We start from the raw sequence: 18,065 nt of genomic DNA on the forward strand, positions 1-18,065 counted from the left end.
CTTCTCCCTCTGCCTGCTGCCTTCGCTGCTTGTGCTTTCTCTCTTTCTCTCTCTCTATGACAAATAAATAAATAAAATCTTTTAAAAAGTTGCTTTGAATCTGAAAAGATTCAGAAGCAGTGTAGAAAGGGTCTGTTACCTCCTGGTACTGTGGCTTAAGTATAAAAAAACGGACTGTAGAGTTAGGCAAATAGGTTTAACTCTCAACTTGACCAGTATCAAATTTGGACAACTCAGTCACTTTAAGGCTCATTTTCCTTATCTGCAAAATGGGGATACTAATAATAGCTATCTTCTCATGAAGACTGAAGTATCTAATATTGTGCCTGGTAGGTTGTAAGTGCTAAGAAAATGTATTCCCTCTCTTTCATCTTTTCTTAGGTTGCTAACCCCTTAAAGCATCATATCTTATTAATGTTTACACCCTACACTGGTGGTGTAGCTATTCATTAAATGTCTATTCAATCCAATATTTTCTGCTTTACTCTTCAAGTTGTAAAGATTAGACCATGGAGTGATTCAATTTGGATGCTATCCTATTAGTTGAAAGTATTATGAAACAAAATGTTTCAAGTAACATCATTCCAAAATAATGAACGTTATCATTTTTCCCCCCAAGATTCACCTCTTTCTCTGATTTCCTGTCTGTCAACAGCTTCCAGAACAAGAGGCTTGCCAAACTTCTTATGATACCACAGAGTTAACGGCTTTTAAATAAGGCAGAAGTTGTAGCAAAATCAAAATTATCTCTTTGATTGACAATGTGAAGACATCTCTAAAAGAACAACTTGTGAAATAGAATTTAAAGCTGTCGTTTGGCATTATGGTTTGACATTTGTTTGCAGTTACGTTTTTAACTACAATTAAGGGAATCTAGATTTTTGCATGTATGTAAGGAATTAGATTCTCATTTTCTTTTGGGTCTAAGAATTTAAAAGTTAAAATTTTAAAAATAAATACTCCTAATTGAGAGAGATCCTAGTTTGCCTATTGTGCCAATCCAGAAATGTTATTTTTAAGCAATATTTCATGAAACTGCAGGGTAGAGTGCTGCAGATAGCCACACCTCCCTCTCAAATATAAAAAGCAAAGACAGCATACCATTGCAGAGAGCTCAAGGCTGATATGAGCGTGAGCCAGAATTGCTGATGAATTGTGTCACTTTAGATGGTCATTTACTACTTTGGAATCTTGTTTCTTCTAAAATTTAGTCAATTGCCTTAGGTGTATAACCAAAAAATGGCGAGAAAGAGCTGATATATCCCTAGAGACTAAAACAATGCCTGACACATAATGGGTACTCAGTAAATATTTGCTGGATAGATGGATGTATGGATGAGAATTAATTTAATCCCTATGAAACCACTGATGACATGATTTAAAGTTTGAAATTTCCCTGTGTTTCTCTCAGGTCCAGAGAGCTTCTGACTTGTCAAAAATCAGAGGTGGGGATACAGTCCAAACTCCTGGATTCTAGTGATAATCTCCTTTGTCAGAGTCTTTTTTTTTCTTTTTTTAAGATTTTATTTATTTATTTGACAGACAGAGATCACAAGTAGGCAGAGAGGCAGGCAGAGAGATAGTGGGGGTGGAGTTGGGGAAGCAGGCTCCCTGCCTAGCAGAGAGCCCGATGTGGGGCTCGATCCCAGGACCCTGGGATCATGACCTGAGCCGAAGGCAGAGGCTTTAATCTGCTGAGCCACCCAGGCGCCCCTCCTTGGTCAGATTCTTAATAAAATCCAAATTTAGGACCTAAATCTGTATTGTTTCCTATAACTCTAAGGCATTTTTATCTCCAGAATGGGTTCAGAAGAGGAAATTAGATGTCTCTATAATATTAAAAAATGGCTATACATTTTCAACATGGGAAAATATGGAATATGCATCTAACAATGTTTTATTTCTTATCATTCCTCTAGATTTCTAGCAGAAAGGCTCACAAGAGTCAAAACTGATCCCTTTTAGTTTCTTTCAACACAAGGTTTTTTTTTCATCATCAGTGACTTAAATGGTTTTGTATTCCTGAACAATGGGTATAGTGTGTAAGTGTGATTTCTGTTTTTAGAATTAGGATTATCTTTTTCACACATATAATCATCTCTGTTTACATTACTCAATGCCCATTTCATGCTAATTAAGGGCAGTAAGTATTTGTACAATCACATATGATTATTCTTTCTGCTTTGTCCTACTAAAGAATCACACAAGAGTCTTAGAGTCTGGGTCAGAGGCTCAAAAGGAATCAAAGCGATCTGAAAGCCCTTCTCTTTTCTAGAGCCATAAATAAATCAAGCAGACTTACCACTGCAGACTAAGTCCATGATTTTTTAAAGAGTTCATTCAAAACACCTTAGACTTTGTGGAAATGTCATAGGGAACTTCATAACTCTGAAAAGCCAGTGAATAATTATCATTTCATTAACAGGTGTTTAAACCTTGGTCTACTCTATTTTAGCATCTATAATCTAGACTTTCAGTTTTTATTCTAAAAGGAAACACGTGACAGTAGTGGCGTTTTGTACACAGTCCATCAGAGGAATGTATATGGAATGGATTCTACTTTGGTTGTATCTAAATTATATTTGTCTTCAGAGAGACTGCAATTTGAGCATCTTAAATACTCAGTACCACCCATTTCACAAAAAAGGTAACTTCTAGTGTACTGACAGGAACCCATCTGAAAATGCCTGTTGGAATTTTCTGATCAGTAAGGCCTCTTTTCAAATAGGAAACCAGTCTTAAGAAATAAAATGGACCAAATTGCCAAGACTGTGCTGTCTGCTACTTCTAACAAGCTCATAGCCAGCCACATCCATTCTGTATACTGGCATTTTAAAAACCCAGTCAAGTGCTACTTCAGTTTCCATCAACTGCTGTTCCTTATTTGATTAAGTTTACTATTATAAAATTCTAATCTCATATCTAAAGTTGTATAATAATAGCACTTGAAGGTAGACCATGGCATTAGTTTTCTATTGCTGCTGTAACAAATTGCCACCAATCTAGAAGCTTAAAACATCACAAATTTTTTATCTTATAGTTTTGCAAGTCAGAAGTCCACAGGAGTATTAGGGACGAAAATCAAGGTGTCACTAGGGCAGGTTCTTTCTGAAAGTTCCAGGAGAAAGCCCATTCCTTGCTTCTTCCAGCTTTAAGAGGCTGCTGGCATTCTGGCATTCTTTGTATCCTAACCATATGAATCCAGTCTCTGCTTCCTTTGTCACATCATCACCTTCCCCTATATTAATGCTTTCTCCTCTTTTTTTTTTTTAATTTATGTATTTATTTATTTATTTTTAAAGATTTTATTTATTTATTTGACACAGAGAGAGGTCACAAGTAGGCAGAGAGGCAGGCAGAGAGAGAGAGAGGAGGAAGCAGGCTCCCTGCTGAGCAGAGAGCCCAACTCGGGGCTCGATCCCAGGACCCTGGGATTAGGACCTGAGCCGAAGGCAGAGGATCAACCCACTGAGCCACCCAGGCGCCCCACTTTCTCCTCTTTCTTATAAAGGCCTTGGTAATTACATTTAGGGCACAACCAAATAATCCAAGATAATCTCCCCATGTCAAGCAAGACTCTTAATCACATCTGCAAAGTCTCTTTTGGCATATAAAGTAACATACAGACTCTGTAGATTAGGACATGGATATCTCTGAAGGCAATTATTCAGTCTACTACACCTGTGTTGAGTTAAAGATGCCCCTTATTACTCCTATAGCAAATACTAAAATAAAACTAAACAAAAAATTTATAGTTAAACAGCCAAAAAAGCGGATAAAATTGAATCATAAGACATATGCAAAATCCAAAAAAAGGCAGAAAAAAGAGGGAAAGGACACAACAGATGAGACACATAGGAGACACACAGCAAGAGGATAGATTTAAGGCTCACCATATCAACGACCGAATTAAATGTATGTTGTCTAAACATTCCAATTAAAAGATGAAGATTATATAAGGATCTTTGTATAAGACTGTATAAGAAAAAGTAAGATTCAGCTATAAACTGCCTGGTGGAAATTTATTTTAAATGTAATGACACAAATAATTTAAAAGTAAAACAATGAAAAAAATACACCAAGTTGATGCTAATCAAAAGAAAGCTGAAATACTATAGATACCATGTAAAGTAGATTTTAGACCAAAGAATATTACTAGGAATAAAGAAATTCATTTCATAATGATAAGTGGGTTGGGGCACTTAGGTGGCTCAGTCAGTTAAGGATCAGACTCTTGATTTAGTCTCATGTCATGATCTCAGTGTCATGAGATGGAGCCCCATGTCAGGCTCCATGCTCAGATCTCCCTCTTCCTCTGCCCCTCCTCTCTCTCTCTCTCTGTATCGTAAAAAAAAAAAGAAAAGATTCACTGCAATCACAAAAATTCCAACAGAACTTTTTGTAGAAATTAACAAGCTAATTCTAAAATTCACATGGAAATGCAAAGGGCCTAGAATAAGCAAAACAACTTTGGAAAGAAACCTAAATAGTCACTACCTGACTTCAAGACTTCTTGTAAAGCTACATATTTAATAGTGGGGTATAGTCTCAAGAAAGACAAGTAGATCAGTGGAACAGAATAGAGATCCAGAAATAGGCACATGTATATGGTTTGTTGATTTTCTACATGGGTACTTAAACAATTCATTGGAGAAAAGATAGTACTTTGAAACCATTGGTATTGGAATAATTGTATATATGTGTGTGAAAAATGAACTTTGATTCATACTATGAAATATATTTATATAAATTCAAAATAAAGATCTAAATATAAAACCTAAAATCATAAACTTCTAAAAGAAGACATGGAAGAACAACATTTATGAGCTTGAGTTGGGCAGAGATTTCTTGGATTCAACACCAAAAGAACACTCCATAAAAGAAAAAAAATAACTGATAAATTGAACTTCATTAAAATTAAGACTTCTGTTTCTTAAAAGACAGTTTAGAGAATGAAAAGACAAACTGTATACTGGAATAATATATTTGCAAAATATACGTCTCATAAAGGACTTGTTTCCAGAATATGTAAAGAACTTCAGAAACTCCGTCATATGACCGTAAATAACCTAATAAAAAATGAATGAAAGATTTGAACAGACACTTCACCAATGAAGACATACAGGTGGTCAATAAGTACACAAAAGGATGCTTAACATCATTAGTCATTAGGGAAATGCAAATTAAAGCCATGGTGAGATACTACTACACACCTTCAATGTCTAGAATTTAAAAGTCTGAGCATAACCAAGTGTTGACAAGGATGTGGAGAAATGAATTTTCATACCCAGCTCGTTGGAATATAAAACAGTACAACCTCTTTGGGAAACAGTTTGGAAGCTTCTTAAAAAGTTAAGCATCATACTTACTTGCTACCCCAGTGTTTTACTCAGGAGGAATTAAAGGGATTATCTATATAAAAACTTGTACAGAGGTATTGATAGCAGCTTCATTTGTAAGAGCCCAAACCTGTGAAATAACCTGTATGTCTGTCAACAGGTGAATTGATCAAATTGTGGTATAGCCATACAATGAAATATTACTCAGCAACAAAAATGAACCACAATGTAAGCAAGGAATATCCCTTGCCTCCAGGATAGAGATCCTCAAAGTGGCTTCCAGGGGAATTTCAGAATTTCAATGGGCTCCACTGGGTGCCAGGTGCACACCTCCCAATGAGAGAACTATTCTATCCATGCCTGACCGTGATCAGACTTGGCCACTCGACTTGTTCTTGCCACTGAAATGTGAGAGAGCGCACCAATGTTTTGGAGATTTTTCTTTTCCATCTGCCAGACGCTGCCTGGTGATCTAGTGGTTAGGATTCGGCGCTCTCTCTCTTTTCCATCTGCCACTAAAGTAGCGTTCCTGGTAAAAATTGCTCCTTGAGCTACACCCTGGAACAAAACATGGGGAGCAAACCAGCAGGTGACACATAGCATAAGCAAAAAATAAACTCTAGTACCTTGAGCCTCTGAGATTACAGATATGTTAAGTTTGGGATGTCTCTGAAATATAAAAGAGCAGTCAGGTGGTGAGTTGGACTCATGAGTCAGATACTCAGAGAATACAGAGAACAGATCTGAGCCAGAGATAAAATTTGGGAGTTGTCAGCATCTAGTTTGCATTTGAAGCATAGGAGTGGATAAGATCATCTAGAGAAACAGTAGAAAGGGAAAAGTGCTGAGGAGCACAAACATTTAAATGACAAGTACAGGAAGATGAGTTTGCAAGGGAGACAGGAATGGCTGAATATTTGGAGGAAAGCCACAAATGAGGTTTCTAGTGCAATTCCACTTTTGCTGTCCTCATTCTTTGTTTCTTCTGCTTCACTTCCTTTTCCTTAGCCTGGAGACTGCTAAGCAAGCATCAGAACCTGCTGGGTGCACCTCACACTCAGCAAGATAAATTTTTCTTTTACATTACTGGATTTCGAGCACCATTTGGACAGGGATCCTGCCTTCCTAATTCATCTCTGTGCTTCCAGGGCCCAGTGACACTGCTTTGTCCCTAGTGTGCATAGCTGATGGTCAACTCTACCTGGTCAACACCTGCCTGGCCCTTCACCTTAGTCTTTCCTTTTGATTCCTTTTCCTCCACATGCGTGTGCTTAGGCTTTAATCACTAATTATTTTTAAATAAATACTGAATAAATAAAGAGGAAGTGAACGTAGGTGTAATGTATAAAGAAGTACAGTATGATGAACATCTATGTGTCAACCCCTCATTTTAGGAAATAGAACCCTACCATTAGCTTTGAAGTCCCTTTGTGTTTCTCCGCATTTCTACCACAGTGCCTCATTCTGCGGAGGAAACCACCAGCTTGCATTTTGTGGTTCTCAGCAAACTAGGAATAGAAGAGAACAACTTCACATGGATAAAGAGCATCTATAAAATCCTGTAGAGAACACCTGGTGTTTCTTTGCTTCACTTTATAATTTTACCGACTTGTTTACAGTCCTTAAAAAAGTTAGTTTGCATAAATCTTCATAGAAATAAAATCATACTGTAAGGGTTACCCAATTTTTTTTTCTTTGTGCTCAAGATTATGGTTCTGGGATTTGTCTGTTATGGTGCATGTAGCTGAAAAGCATTCATTTCTTTATCTGTATTATATTCTAAACTATACCACAATTGGTTTATCCATTCTGCTTTAACTATATTCTGTAAGGTTTGGTACGTAGCAATTTCACTATTGTTCAATTCTAAGTATTTTTAAATATCAATTGTGATTTTTCTACTTGACCCATGACTTACAGAAATACATTTTTTAAATTTCCAAATACGTGGAGATATTTTACGTGTCTTTTGTTACAGACGTTTGTTTTCCGAGAATATAGACTCTAACAGTGCTGTTCAGTAGTATAATGTGAGCCACTTATGTAATTTAAAATTTTTCAATTGCCACATTAAAAGAGAAAAATAAACAGGTAAAATGTATAAAATATTTCACTTAACTCCATATATAGAAACTATCATTTAAGTATGTAATCATCTTTAAAAATTATAACAAATATTTTAGATTTTTGGGAGGTACTAAATTTTCAAATCTGGTATGCATTTTAAATTTAGGCACATCCTAATTTGAGCCAGTTACACTTTAAGTGCTTAGAAACTACATACGGTTAGTGGCTACCATACTGGACTATACAGGTTAATCAGATAACAGTTGTTTAAAATTTACTTTCTGGCCTAGGATGTCCCATTTCATGTGAACTGGAAAATAATTGTGTGTTTTCCTACTAATTTGGCACAGGGTTCTATATATGAACCTTAAATCAGTCTTATCTGCATTGCTAAAATCCTCTATATTCTGAATTATTTGTCTGTTTGACCTTGGGTTGCTGCATTGCACATTACAGGAAGACCTCTCACATTAGGCTGGAGTTGTGCAGTATACATTTCCATGGCCTTATGTGGTGATCCCAGAGACTGACTGACATAATTGAGAGAACTGTGTTGAAATCTAACTATAGTATGGATTTTAAGGTTCTATGAAGTTCTACGGTTCTATGAAGTTTTGCTTTATATATTTGGAGGCAATTTTAACAGGTGCATACAAATTTAGACTACTTATGGTGAATTAACCTGTTGTCACTGTAAGCCCAAAATAATGGCTTTTGTCTTAAAGTTTACTTTGTCTAATATAATATAGTTGCATGCTTCTCTTTCTTTAATATTTACCTGTTACATCTTTTCCAAAAAAAGAAAAAGGAAATCTTTCCATGCCCTTATGTTTTAGGAATGCGTCTTATAAAGAACATACATGTTCTTTATGCTCAGTGTCTTTTTTTACCAAGACTGTTTCTCTATTTTAACTTATGAGTTTAATTTATTTACCATCATTGTGATTGCTACTTTAAGCATTATATTTTTTCCTTTTTTTCTGCACTGTTTCTACCTTTTGGGTTTTTGGGTAGAGGGGTATTGTTGAAGTTTTGTTTATTTTCTTTGTGCTTTTTCCTCTAATGGTATATTCTATTTGTATTTTTTTAGTGGTTACTTTAGAAATTTTTACTATGCATACTTAGTGAAGTCTAAAATTAATATCTCAAAGTCTCCTTGAATCATGCCAGGACCAAAGAATACTTGAGCTCAAAACTATATTTTATACAGATATTTGTTTATAATTACCTGCATTCAGGGCTGGCTGCATAATTTTCAGAGCCCAATGCAAACTGAAAATGTGGACCTCTTTGTTTCCCTGCCTTCATAGTACCTCCTTCAACCCGACATGGTATTTTCTTTTCTTTTTTTAAAGATTTTTATTTATTTACTTGAGAGAGAGAGAGTGAGAAAGAGAGCATGAGAGGGGAGAAGCTCAGAGGGAGAAGCAGACTCCCTGCTGAGCAGGGAGCCTGAAGTGAGGCTCAATCCCAGGACTCCAGGATCATGACCTGAGCTGAAAGCAGTTGCCTAACCAACTGAGCCACCCAGATGCCCCTGGTATTTTCTTGATTACTATTGAATGTTGTGTTCCCTTGGACATGGGGAAATCGTGGAGTGGATACAGGCTTTCACAAGCACCCAGTATTCTTCCCCATGATTCAGAGCAGGGGGAGTACACATGCCCAACCCTCAGCCTCCCCATGCAGGTACCTACACCTGAGCCCACACCCAAAGCAGATGCTGGGCAAGGGCTGAGAAGCAGGGGCTGGAGAACCATCCTAGAAAGGCAGGGAGGTGATAGGAGGTAGGACTGTATGTGAACCAAGGCTCTAAGCCAAACCCCTGGTACATGCTCAATTTTTCCATCAGACGTCACATAAAACACAAATTTAAAGATAAAATTATTAAGAATGTCTTGTAGGTGATCATAATGCATTAATTCTGAAGCACAGGATCCCCTTCTGAGCATGCGCTTTGTACAACTGTCTTGATCACATGCTCAAGAAGTCCTCCCTGCATTTGTGTTTGCCAGTTCCTTTGTTCACATTTCTTCTTGCATACTTGACCTTCCTTCTAAATCTTACCCCTTCCTATAAAGCATACTCTTTAAAAGGTTCTTTAGTAAAGGTCTTTCAGTTGGTAGTAAACATTCTGATTTTGCTTATCTGAGCATATTTTATTTCAGTCTCATTTTGAAAGAAAGTTTTGCTGGGTACCCAACTTTAGTTGGTGGTTATTTTCTCATAAAATTTTGAACATAGTATTTTGCTTTCTGACTTCCTTTGTGTTGGAGAATAAGCTTTCAATATGTTTGGGTTCCTTTGAAGATATTGGGTTTTTTCTCTCCAGTTTCTTTTAAGATCTCTTTAACTTTGATGTTCCTCATGTTCACTATCAGATGCCCAGATGGGAGATTTATTTTTATTTATCTTGCTTGGAATCCATTTGGCTTCCTAGATTTGTGAGTTAGTGTTTTTCATCAATCTGGAATAGTCCTCTCAAATATTGTTTCCTTTCTTTTCTCTCCTCTCCTTCTGAAATAGTGCATAGATATATATTAGATCTTTTCCCTCTGTCCTCCATATATCAACTTCGCTTTTATATTTTCCATATTTTACACTTCCTGTACTTCACTCTGTATAATTTCTTTAAATCTCCCTTTCAGTTTATTGCTTCATTTTTTAGCTGTGAATAATTTGCTACAGGACCACCCACTGTTTTTCATTTTGATTATTATGTTTTTAATTTTTGCAAGTTTGATTTGATGCTTTTTCATATTTCATTCATTATTTAAATAACTTTTATTTCATTGAACATCCTGATTTTATATTCTTTATCTGAAAACTCAACACTTTAGAAAGTATGAGTTTAATTATATTTTCATTTGTGTCTGCTTATTCTTTCTCTTACTGACTTTTTTTTTTCTTTTCTAGTTTTGTGATTTTTTTTAAAAAATCAGGATCTCATAGGTCTTGACTTTTTATCTGTAGAAAACCTTTTAGTCCCAGGATGAAGATAGGTTGCTCCCTAAAATATTGGTGTTTTTTCCTACCAGACATCTGGAGATAAAGTTAATCTATTACTACTTTAAGGTATATTTTCAACATGAAGCTCTTTGAACCACTCAGGTTGTATGAATTCATGATAAAAACCTGCATTAGGTTACAGATTCCTGTGAGAAATTTATATTTTTCCCTGTATCTAGCACCACAATTCAAAACCAGTAATTTTCTTTTGTACCTTGAGAGATGTTATTTAAATTTTACACATACTAGGTGTGAATTTCACACATATACTGCACGTGCAGCTCTTGAGATGCAGCTTCATGCAGGTGAGTTTCCATTTAGACTCTTTATCTCGCAAGCCCTTCATGGCTATGAAATTTAAAGCTCAAGTTCATCAATTTTGGAAGGTATCTTCAAGGTGAGAATTGGTTTCAATGCTCTACCTATTGTTGGGGGTTCTTCCTTTTACTTCACCTTTTTAAAGATTTAGTTTGAAATAATTACAGAAAAGTTACAAAGACAGTACAGAGAGAGTGTATGTTTCTCTTTGGCCCACTTTTAATAACAATGACACATCTGTAAAAACTAAGAAATTAACATTGGTATAATACAATTAACTAAACTATAGACCTTATTTAAATCTCAGTAGTTTTCCACTCATATCCTTCTGTTCTTTCACTTGGGTTTTGTTCTCTGCATCCTTCCCACTTTTTGTCCAGCTCACTGATGAATTTTAAGATTTTTTTATAAGTTAAAAAAATGTTTACTAATTTTCAGTAGGAATGTTGTCAAAGTACCTAGTCTAACACACTTCTGGAAAGAGAAGTCTGGGAGTTTTAATTTTTTTAAATCAGTTTCCCTCAAATGATATTCATAATCCTGGTTACCAAGTCCAACATGTCTTCTTATGCTTGTGTCCTTAAAATTTTCTAGCCTAGAAATGTCAGCATTATTTTTATTATGGTAAGAAAAAAATTTAATAATGTTAAAAGAGTGAGAATAGGAGAGAAATTAAGAGAGAGATTGAGAGTCCATAATAATAATATAGGTGGGAGAAAAGGTCAACAGCCTCAACAAGGCTGTTGGTAGTGGAAAAGGAAGAGAAGGAATAGTTTGGGGTCCACTCAGGAAGCAAAACACAGAATTTGGTATTGAATGGATATCGTAGAACAAGAAGAAGAGAGAGAGAAAACTTAGGGATTTCAAACCAAAGATTTGACTCTTAAAGATTTTTAGAAGTCAAAAGGAAAAGCAAGATTGCAGATGATAGTAAACTTGTTTTTTAGTGGATCTGGTATTAATGATTCATTAAGGTGGAGATGTCCAACAGGCAGTTACAATTGAAAGTCACAATTTTGAGAAAGGAGTCAGAGCTACAAGGAACAGGGTGGTGATAGAAAACAAAGATTAGAATTAGGAATAAGCAGTGGAGAAGAATCACCTACACCGAAACTAAGGAGGGACGTGGCGATTGATTATGGAAGAGGGAAAGAGTCCTATTAACAAGTGTGCTATTGCCACTACTTGTGATATTCAAAAGCTTAATTTCAGTGCCTCTGTGAAATGCTCTTATGAATGTTCTATACTTACCCTACCCAGAGGATTACAAACTAAACTTCAAGATCCATTTATGTGGATTAAAATATTAAAATGTTTGTCTTTTCTTTTCAATTTCCCAATGTGTTTTGTACTATACCATATCTCAGTCATGAATTTCTACTTAATTTGGTTTGTTCCTATCAGTACTTGAGACAAGTAAAAGAAAAATAAATCTAGCGAGAACCACAAATGTGTTGATTTTATGGCATATCCCAACATATTTTCCTTTTCTTTAGGAAACAAAATATTGTCTAGTATTAGAATTTGGTCATTAAACTTTGGAACCATAATGTGCAATGTTTTATGATATTTATGACTCTACATATGTTGTTACTATTTCATGCAAAAGTAATAACTTATTAAACAAAAATTAAGGCTGGGAAAATACTTACCTTGTTGTAGTGTTTGTAAATTGCTGTTAATGGTAAAGTAGTATCTAGTGGCAGTATATATATTGCTAAAGAGAAGAAACAGATTAAGTTGTGAAATACTATTCTCTGAGCAAGGAACTACAATTTAGGAAGAGTGTCAGGGTCTTGACTCATTTGTTGGGCTTATGGTTTTCAGGGAACTAATGCTGATTTCACATCAGAAAAGCATCGAACAGCTGCAGGAAACCCTTAGACAGAAGCTGCTAAATGATGATAACTGGAGAGAGAAGGTAATGATAATGTAGCTTTCATCCGCATGTATCTTACTTGCTTTTTAAAAATTCTGTCTGTTTGGAGCACCTGGGTGGCTCAGTTGATTAAGTGTCTGCCTTCAGCTCAGGTCATGAAATCAGGGTCCTGGGATCAAGCCCCACCCACCTCAGGCTCCCTGCTCAGTGGGGAGTCTCCTTCTCCCTCTGCCTGCTGTTCTCCCTTGTGCTTACTCTCTCTCTATCAAACAAATAAATATAATATTAAAAAAAAATTCTGTTGCCAGAGGGCTATCCCAGATATCTTGGCTTCTATGCACATTTTGATTCCTTCTGGAATTTCCTAGACCAAACATGCCCATAACGTATGTCTTTTCCAAAATATTAGACAACATAATGGGAAATGAAAAGGTAAGAACAGAATTTAAAATCTTGTAAAATCAAGATAGCCCTTAGTACTCATGTAAAAGTGTGATTTTTATTTTTAAGTGTTTACCTTTTTTCTGAAAAGGGACAGAATCTGCATTTGACTACGTCCTTAAAAGCAGGGGAATATTAATTTATTCTCACAATTTCTCTGCTTTTAGAAGATACCACAAGAGAATGGAAAATGACAAAATTACTCAGTTATGAACTTTTGGCAAAGTAAAATGAATAAGTATTTAGCTCACTATTTACAAAGAAAATATTTTCTCTCCCCATGCTGAAAAATGCATTAATTTCTGTCTTTGGATTTTCCTAAATTTTTCAAAGTTTCAATGATAAATATGTAATACTTGCATAATTTTAAAAGATACAAATAATATTCTAAAAATTATTGGTCCCTACCTTCTCAGGCCTTGTACAGGTCTAGTCATTAAGGCTATAGCCATCATTTCCCTGTCATAAACTTATGGTACTCCTTGATGATCCCAGGATCTTACCCTGAAGAATGCCGTCAAGTCTTTCCAACTCTTTCTGTTGCCCAGCTGATGCCTGCCCTAGCACTAGTCTTCATCCTTGGTTTTCTGATAACATTGTAAATTTACATCTAGAGGTGGAACTGGCTACTGAAATTCAGATTGCTTGACTAAAGCAATCAGATTGCTTGACTAAAGTCCTGACAACCTGTTTGCTTATTATCAGATTCTTCTCTATGATGACTAGACCCCATAACTTGTAACCTCAAGCAACAAGAGTGGCCGCATCAAGCTAATATCTCTACCTGAATTCTTCCACCCTACCACCCACCAAATTGAAACACTTTAGATATTGCTGCTGGCTCAGGCCGGTTCTAAATTTTTCACTTTCATTTCCATTCTTTACTCATTTGACAATACTCAGGCATTATTGGCCCTCTATAAATCAATCCCACTTTCCTTGTCCCTCAGGGATAGCACACTCAGGCTAAAAACGAAATGAACACTATAATAACAGTTCCATAGAGGCAACAATCAAAAGTTGAGAGTACAGACTAAAGTTGCTCTAAATGGCATTCTTATTTTGAAGTATGGACTTTTTCTTTTCCTTCTTCTCTAAAGCCCACATTTCTTTAATTCTTTCTAATTTTTATTAGCTTTGGGGTACTCAGTTGACTAGCCTATTCTTATTTACTTCCTCCATCCTTACCAATCCATGTTTGAAAATACAAAAAAGATGACTAACCTAACCAGCAATCCAAAAAAGTGCAAATTAAAACAATGAGATTTTTTTTTTAAATCCATCCAGTTAACAGAGTAGTTTTGGCATTGTGATAAGGTCTTGTGAGATAATCTTTCATACTCAGTCTTTAAAGGGCTGGAAGTTACAGCAACACTTTGGAGAGCAATTTGGAAGTATGTGTGAAGAGATATTGTAAATATCTCATTTTTGATGCAAAAATTTCACCGATGAAATTAATGTGAATAGAGATTCACAGATTCTTCCCTTCCTTCAAATACCTGAGCTTCTCTTAGACTGGTATTATCTTATCTTCATGGTCACACCCCATGAAGGACTTTGAGATACAATCTACTAGAGAAGGCTTTGCGTTTACAATCTTCCTATTACTGCTGCTTACTGTACCCTGTCTGTGAGGTGCTAACATAGCAAGTGGACCAAGTTAATGTAGCATTTGATCATATAGAAGCATTATAGTCTTGCTTCATGCTATTAATCTGATGATGAAAATAAACCTGTATAAGACTTTCTAAGTTCTTGCTAAGACCGTGATATCATTCTAATAAATTAATTATATCATAGATGTATTTTGGCATGTATAATTTTCTATGATATAAATGGGCATTTCATTTTGTTGAGAGGACATAACTTCTTGTTAATAAATCTTATCATTTAGCTTAGCAGTAAATCAAGATCCAGACCAGTAGAGCCAAGGAATGATAATTATGTCTTGGCTGTGCTCATTATTGAGACTATGAATAAAAAGTTCCCTTAAAGTCCTCTCACAAGAAAGGAAAATCACTAATATAACATTATCATCTCTTTCTTGGGCCACTGTGCCTTTATGTAGGAATGAAATGTTCCCTTTACAAATATATAATACACATATTAGAATAAACTTCATAGCTTAAATGCTTTTAACATTCAAAAAAAGTAGATAGCAATTTGTGCCTGTACTTAATTATTTTAGAGTATGTAAAAAGCACATAATAGAATCAATAGTTGCTATGCAACAAGGATGGCACATTTTAAAATAAACTGCATATTTACTAATTGCCATAGATTTATATTTATTTCAAGTATTCCTTTGATGTGGAAAAAAATGAATTAATGTGCATACTGAACATTTAAAATTGGTCCCAAATGCACAGTGTTGTTACTTTTCAGTTAAAATTTTATAATTAAAAAAATTTCCTATAGCCAGACTGATGACATTAAGTGGTAGTCGTGTGTTGACTATTATTTTGTAGTGTAATAAACAAATTCTAACCAAATATTTTGTTAGATTATTATTAAGATATCATCCCATTTAGGAACATTTTAGAACTGTACTACTATTGACCTCATTTTAAATAGCACATAGAGCTTTTAAAAACCAATAGTTCAAACAAACAGAACCTTACTTCATGCATGAGGAATTGGATTAATAGTGAAAATGGGGGGGGGTGGAGTTTACCTCAAAAGTCAAATCCAGAGCCAAAGAGAAGCAAACAGAAAATCTCAAATTCTTCTTCAAAATAGAAGAGCCAAATGGCTGAATAATTCCTAATGCGTTTAAGTATACTATTAATGGAATTTAAAAGGATAACTTGTAAAATAACAGAATTTGACAGGGATGAACCTGTCATAAAATAATCAATTTTCACTTATGCGTAATTGAATGGCCAAAAAGAATAATGAGAGCACCTTTTAATTTATAAAATTATGATGTGATTTTCAAAATTGAACTAATAAAATCACAGAATTATAGATCTAGAATAGCCTGCAAATATCATCTGATTTAAACCCTTAATCAAGATAATAAGAATAGTCTCCATTATTAGAGTGTTTATTATATGCCAGGCTTTGTGCTTAATGCTTTCCATAAATGTGATTTTAATTATTATAAAATTATTATTCCCATTTGCACATGGGAAAAAATAAGGCTCAGAGGAGTTAGGTAAGTTGCCAAGTTTATTTAGCCAGGAAATAACAACTGATACAAACCTAGAAAAAAAAATGAGAATTAACTACAAAATCCAAAACTTACACATTTGGCCTAGGTGGACTAATAGGAGCCGGATTTACTCTCCCTCCTTACTAACTAAACCACTGGAGAAAAGATAGAAAACAATGGTTCCAAGATATTCAATATCAGACTACAAAGGACAATTATTCTTACAGATAGGAATAAATGAGGCGAGCTCCGTGATTGCCCAAACTTAGTTTCTTGAAATAAATTTAAGGCCACAGTGCAGGAAGTGTGAATCTAGGAGGTCTGTCAGGTTCTTTGAGTTAAGGAAACCAGAGAGATCAAGATAGCTACAATTCACAGGATGGTGTTTTCTGGGGAGAGCTAGCTGCACACAGAAAGAATACTGGAGCTACAAAGAGTCCCGATTAAGTATATGTATGGTCAGTGCATATGTGTGGGGAAACTCCCAAAGGCAGAGAAAGACCTATCTGAAAAGACTAGAGAGGAGTACCAAATGCTCACACAAGGCCAGACTGGAAGACCTGTAATTCACAGTGCATTGGGTAAACTTGTCAGAAAGGTCTTGCATCAGTAGTAGGAAAAAATTAGCCCTAGACTAAATGCTGAGCTGATTCTGCCTAATAAATTTTAAAAGGGAGATCTACAAAAATCGAGCTGATTCAAATGCATCCCAGAACAGTTCAATAATACTCATAGGAATACAAAAATATCCAGCATCTAACAAGGTAAAATTTATAATGCCTTGCATTCAACAAAGAATTGCCATCCAAAAGGAAAGGGAAAACATGGCTCATAATGAGAGAAAAATCAATGAATAAAAACTGACTCAGATAGGCACAGATATTAGAATTAGCAGACAAGGACATTAAAACAGTTGCAATAACCATATTCCATTTGCCCAAAAACTAGAGGAAAAAGTGACCTTGTTAAGTAGAGATATAAAAGACATTAAAAAGACCTAAAGTGAACTCCTAGAGATGAAATGTACAATATCTAAGATAAAAAGTACACTGGATGGGATTAATGACAGATTGAACATTCCAAAAGAAAAGTCTGGTGAACTTGAAGACACACAATTGAAACAATTCAAATGAAACAAAAATAGAAGACTTAAACAAGAACATCAGTGAGCTATGAGACAAATGCAAGTGGACTAAGATATACATAATTGGAATTCCCAAAGGACAGGAGAGAGAAGAAAGGACAGAAAAATATTTGAAGAAATAATAGCTGAATAAAATTAAGAGTTAATGAAAACTATAAAGCACACATTCAAGAAGCTCAGCAAAACCTCAAACACAGCAAGGAATATTCTAATCTAATTACTCAAAAATAGTGATAGAAAGAAAATCTTAAAAGCAACCAAAAAATAATAGACTTATTATATAGACAGGAACAAAGGTAAGGATGACAGTAGATTTTTCATCAAAGACAGGATAAGTGGGCCACCTGGGTGGCTCAGTTAAGTGTCCAACTCTTGACTTTGGCTTAGGTCATGATTTCAGGGTTGTGCGATTAAACCCCACATTGGGCTCCATGCTGAGTGTGGAGCCTGTTTAAGATTCTCTCTCTCTCCCTCTGCCCCTCCCTACTTCTCTTTCTCTCTGGGGGAAAAAAAAAAGACAATATAAGCAAGAAGTAGGTGGGACTAAAAGTACTAAAAGAATGAGAGGACTGGGAGTGTGAGCTGCCAATCTAGAAATCCATACGAAGTGAAAATATCTTTCAAATATAAGGGTGAAAGACTTTCAGAGATGAAAAAGCTAAGCAAATACATCACCAGCACATCCATGTTGTGAGAAATGTTAAAAGTCCTTTA

General features: G+C 35.4%; 1 protein-coding gene across 1 annotated transcript in view; it reads left to right on the forward strand.

The window, feature by feature from the left end:
• Positions 1-18,065, forward strand: part of LEKR1 (leucine, glutamate and lysine rich 1) — a gene marked incomplete at its 5' end in the record, with an annotated part of 183,857 nt that overhangs the window by 139,019 nt on the left and 26,773 nt on the right. Inside the window, one exon of the mRNA XM_080825190.1 lies at positions 12,561-12,654. Coding sequence (XP_080681316.1) covers positions 12,561-12,654 — 94 coding nt within the window. The remainder of the gene's footprint in view (positions 1-12,560; positions 12,655-18,065) is intronic.

Source organism: Martes martes (genome assembly GCF_963455335.1).
Source record: "Martes martes genome assembly, chromosome: 1".
NCBI lineage: Eukaryota > Metazoa > Chordata > Mammalia > Carnivora > Mustelidae > Martes > Martes martes.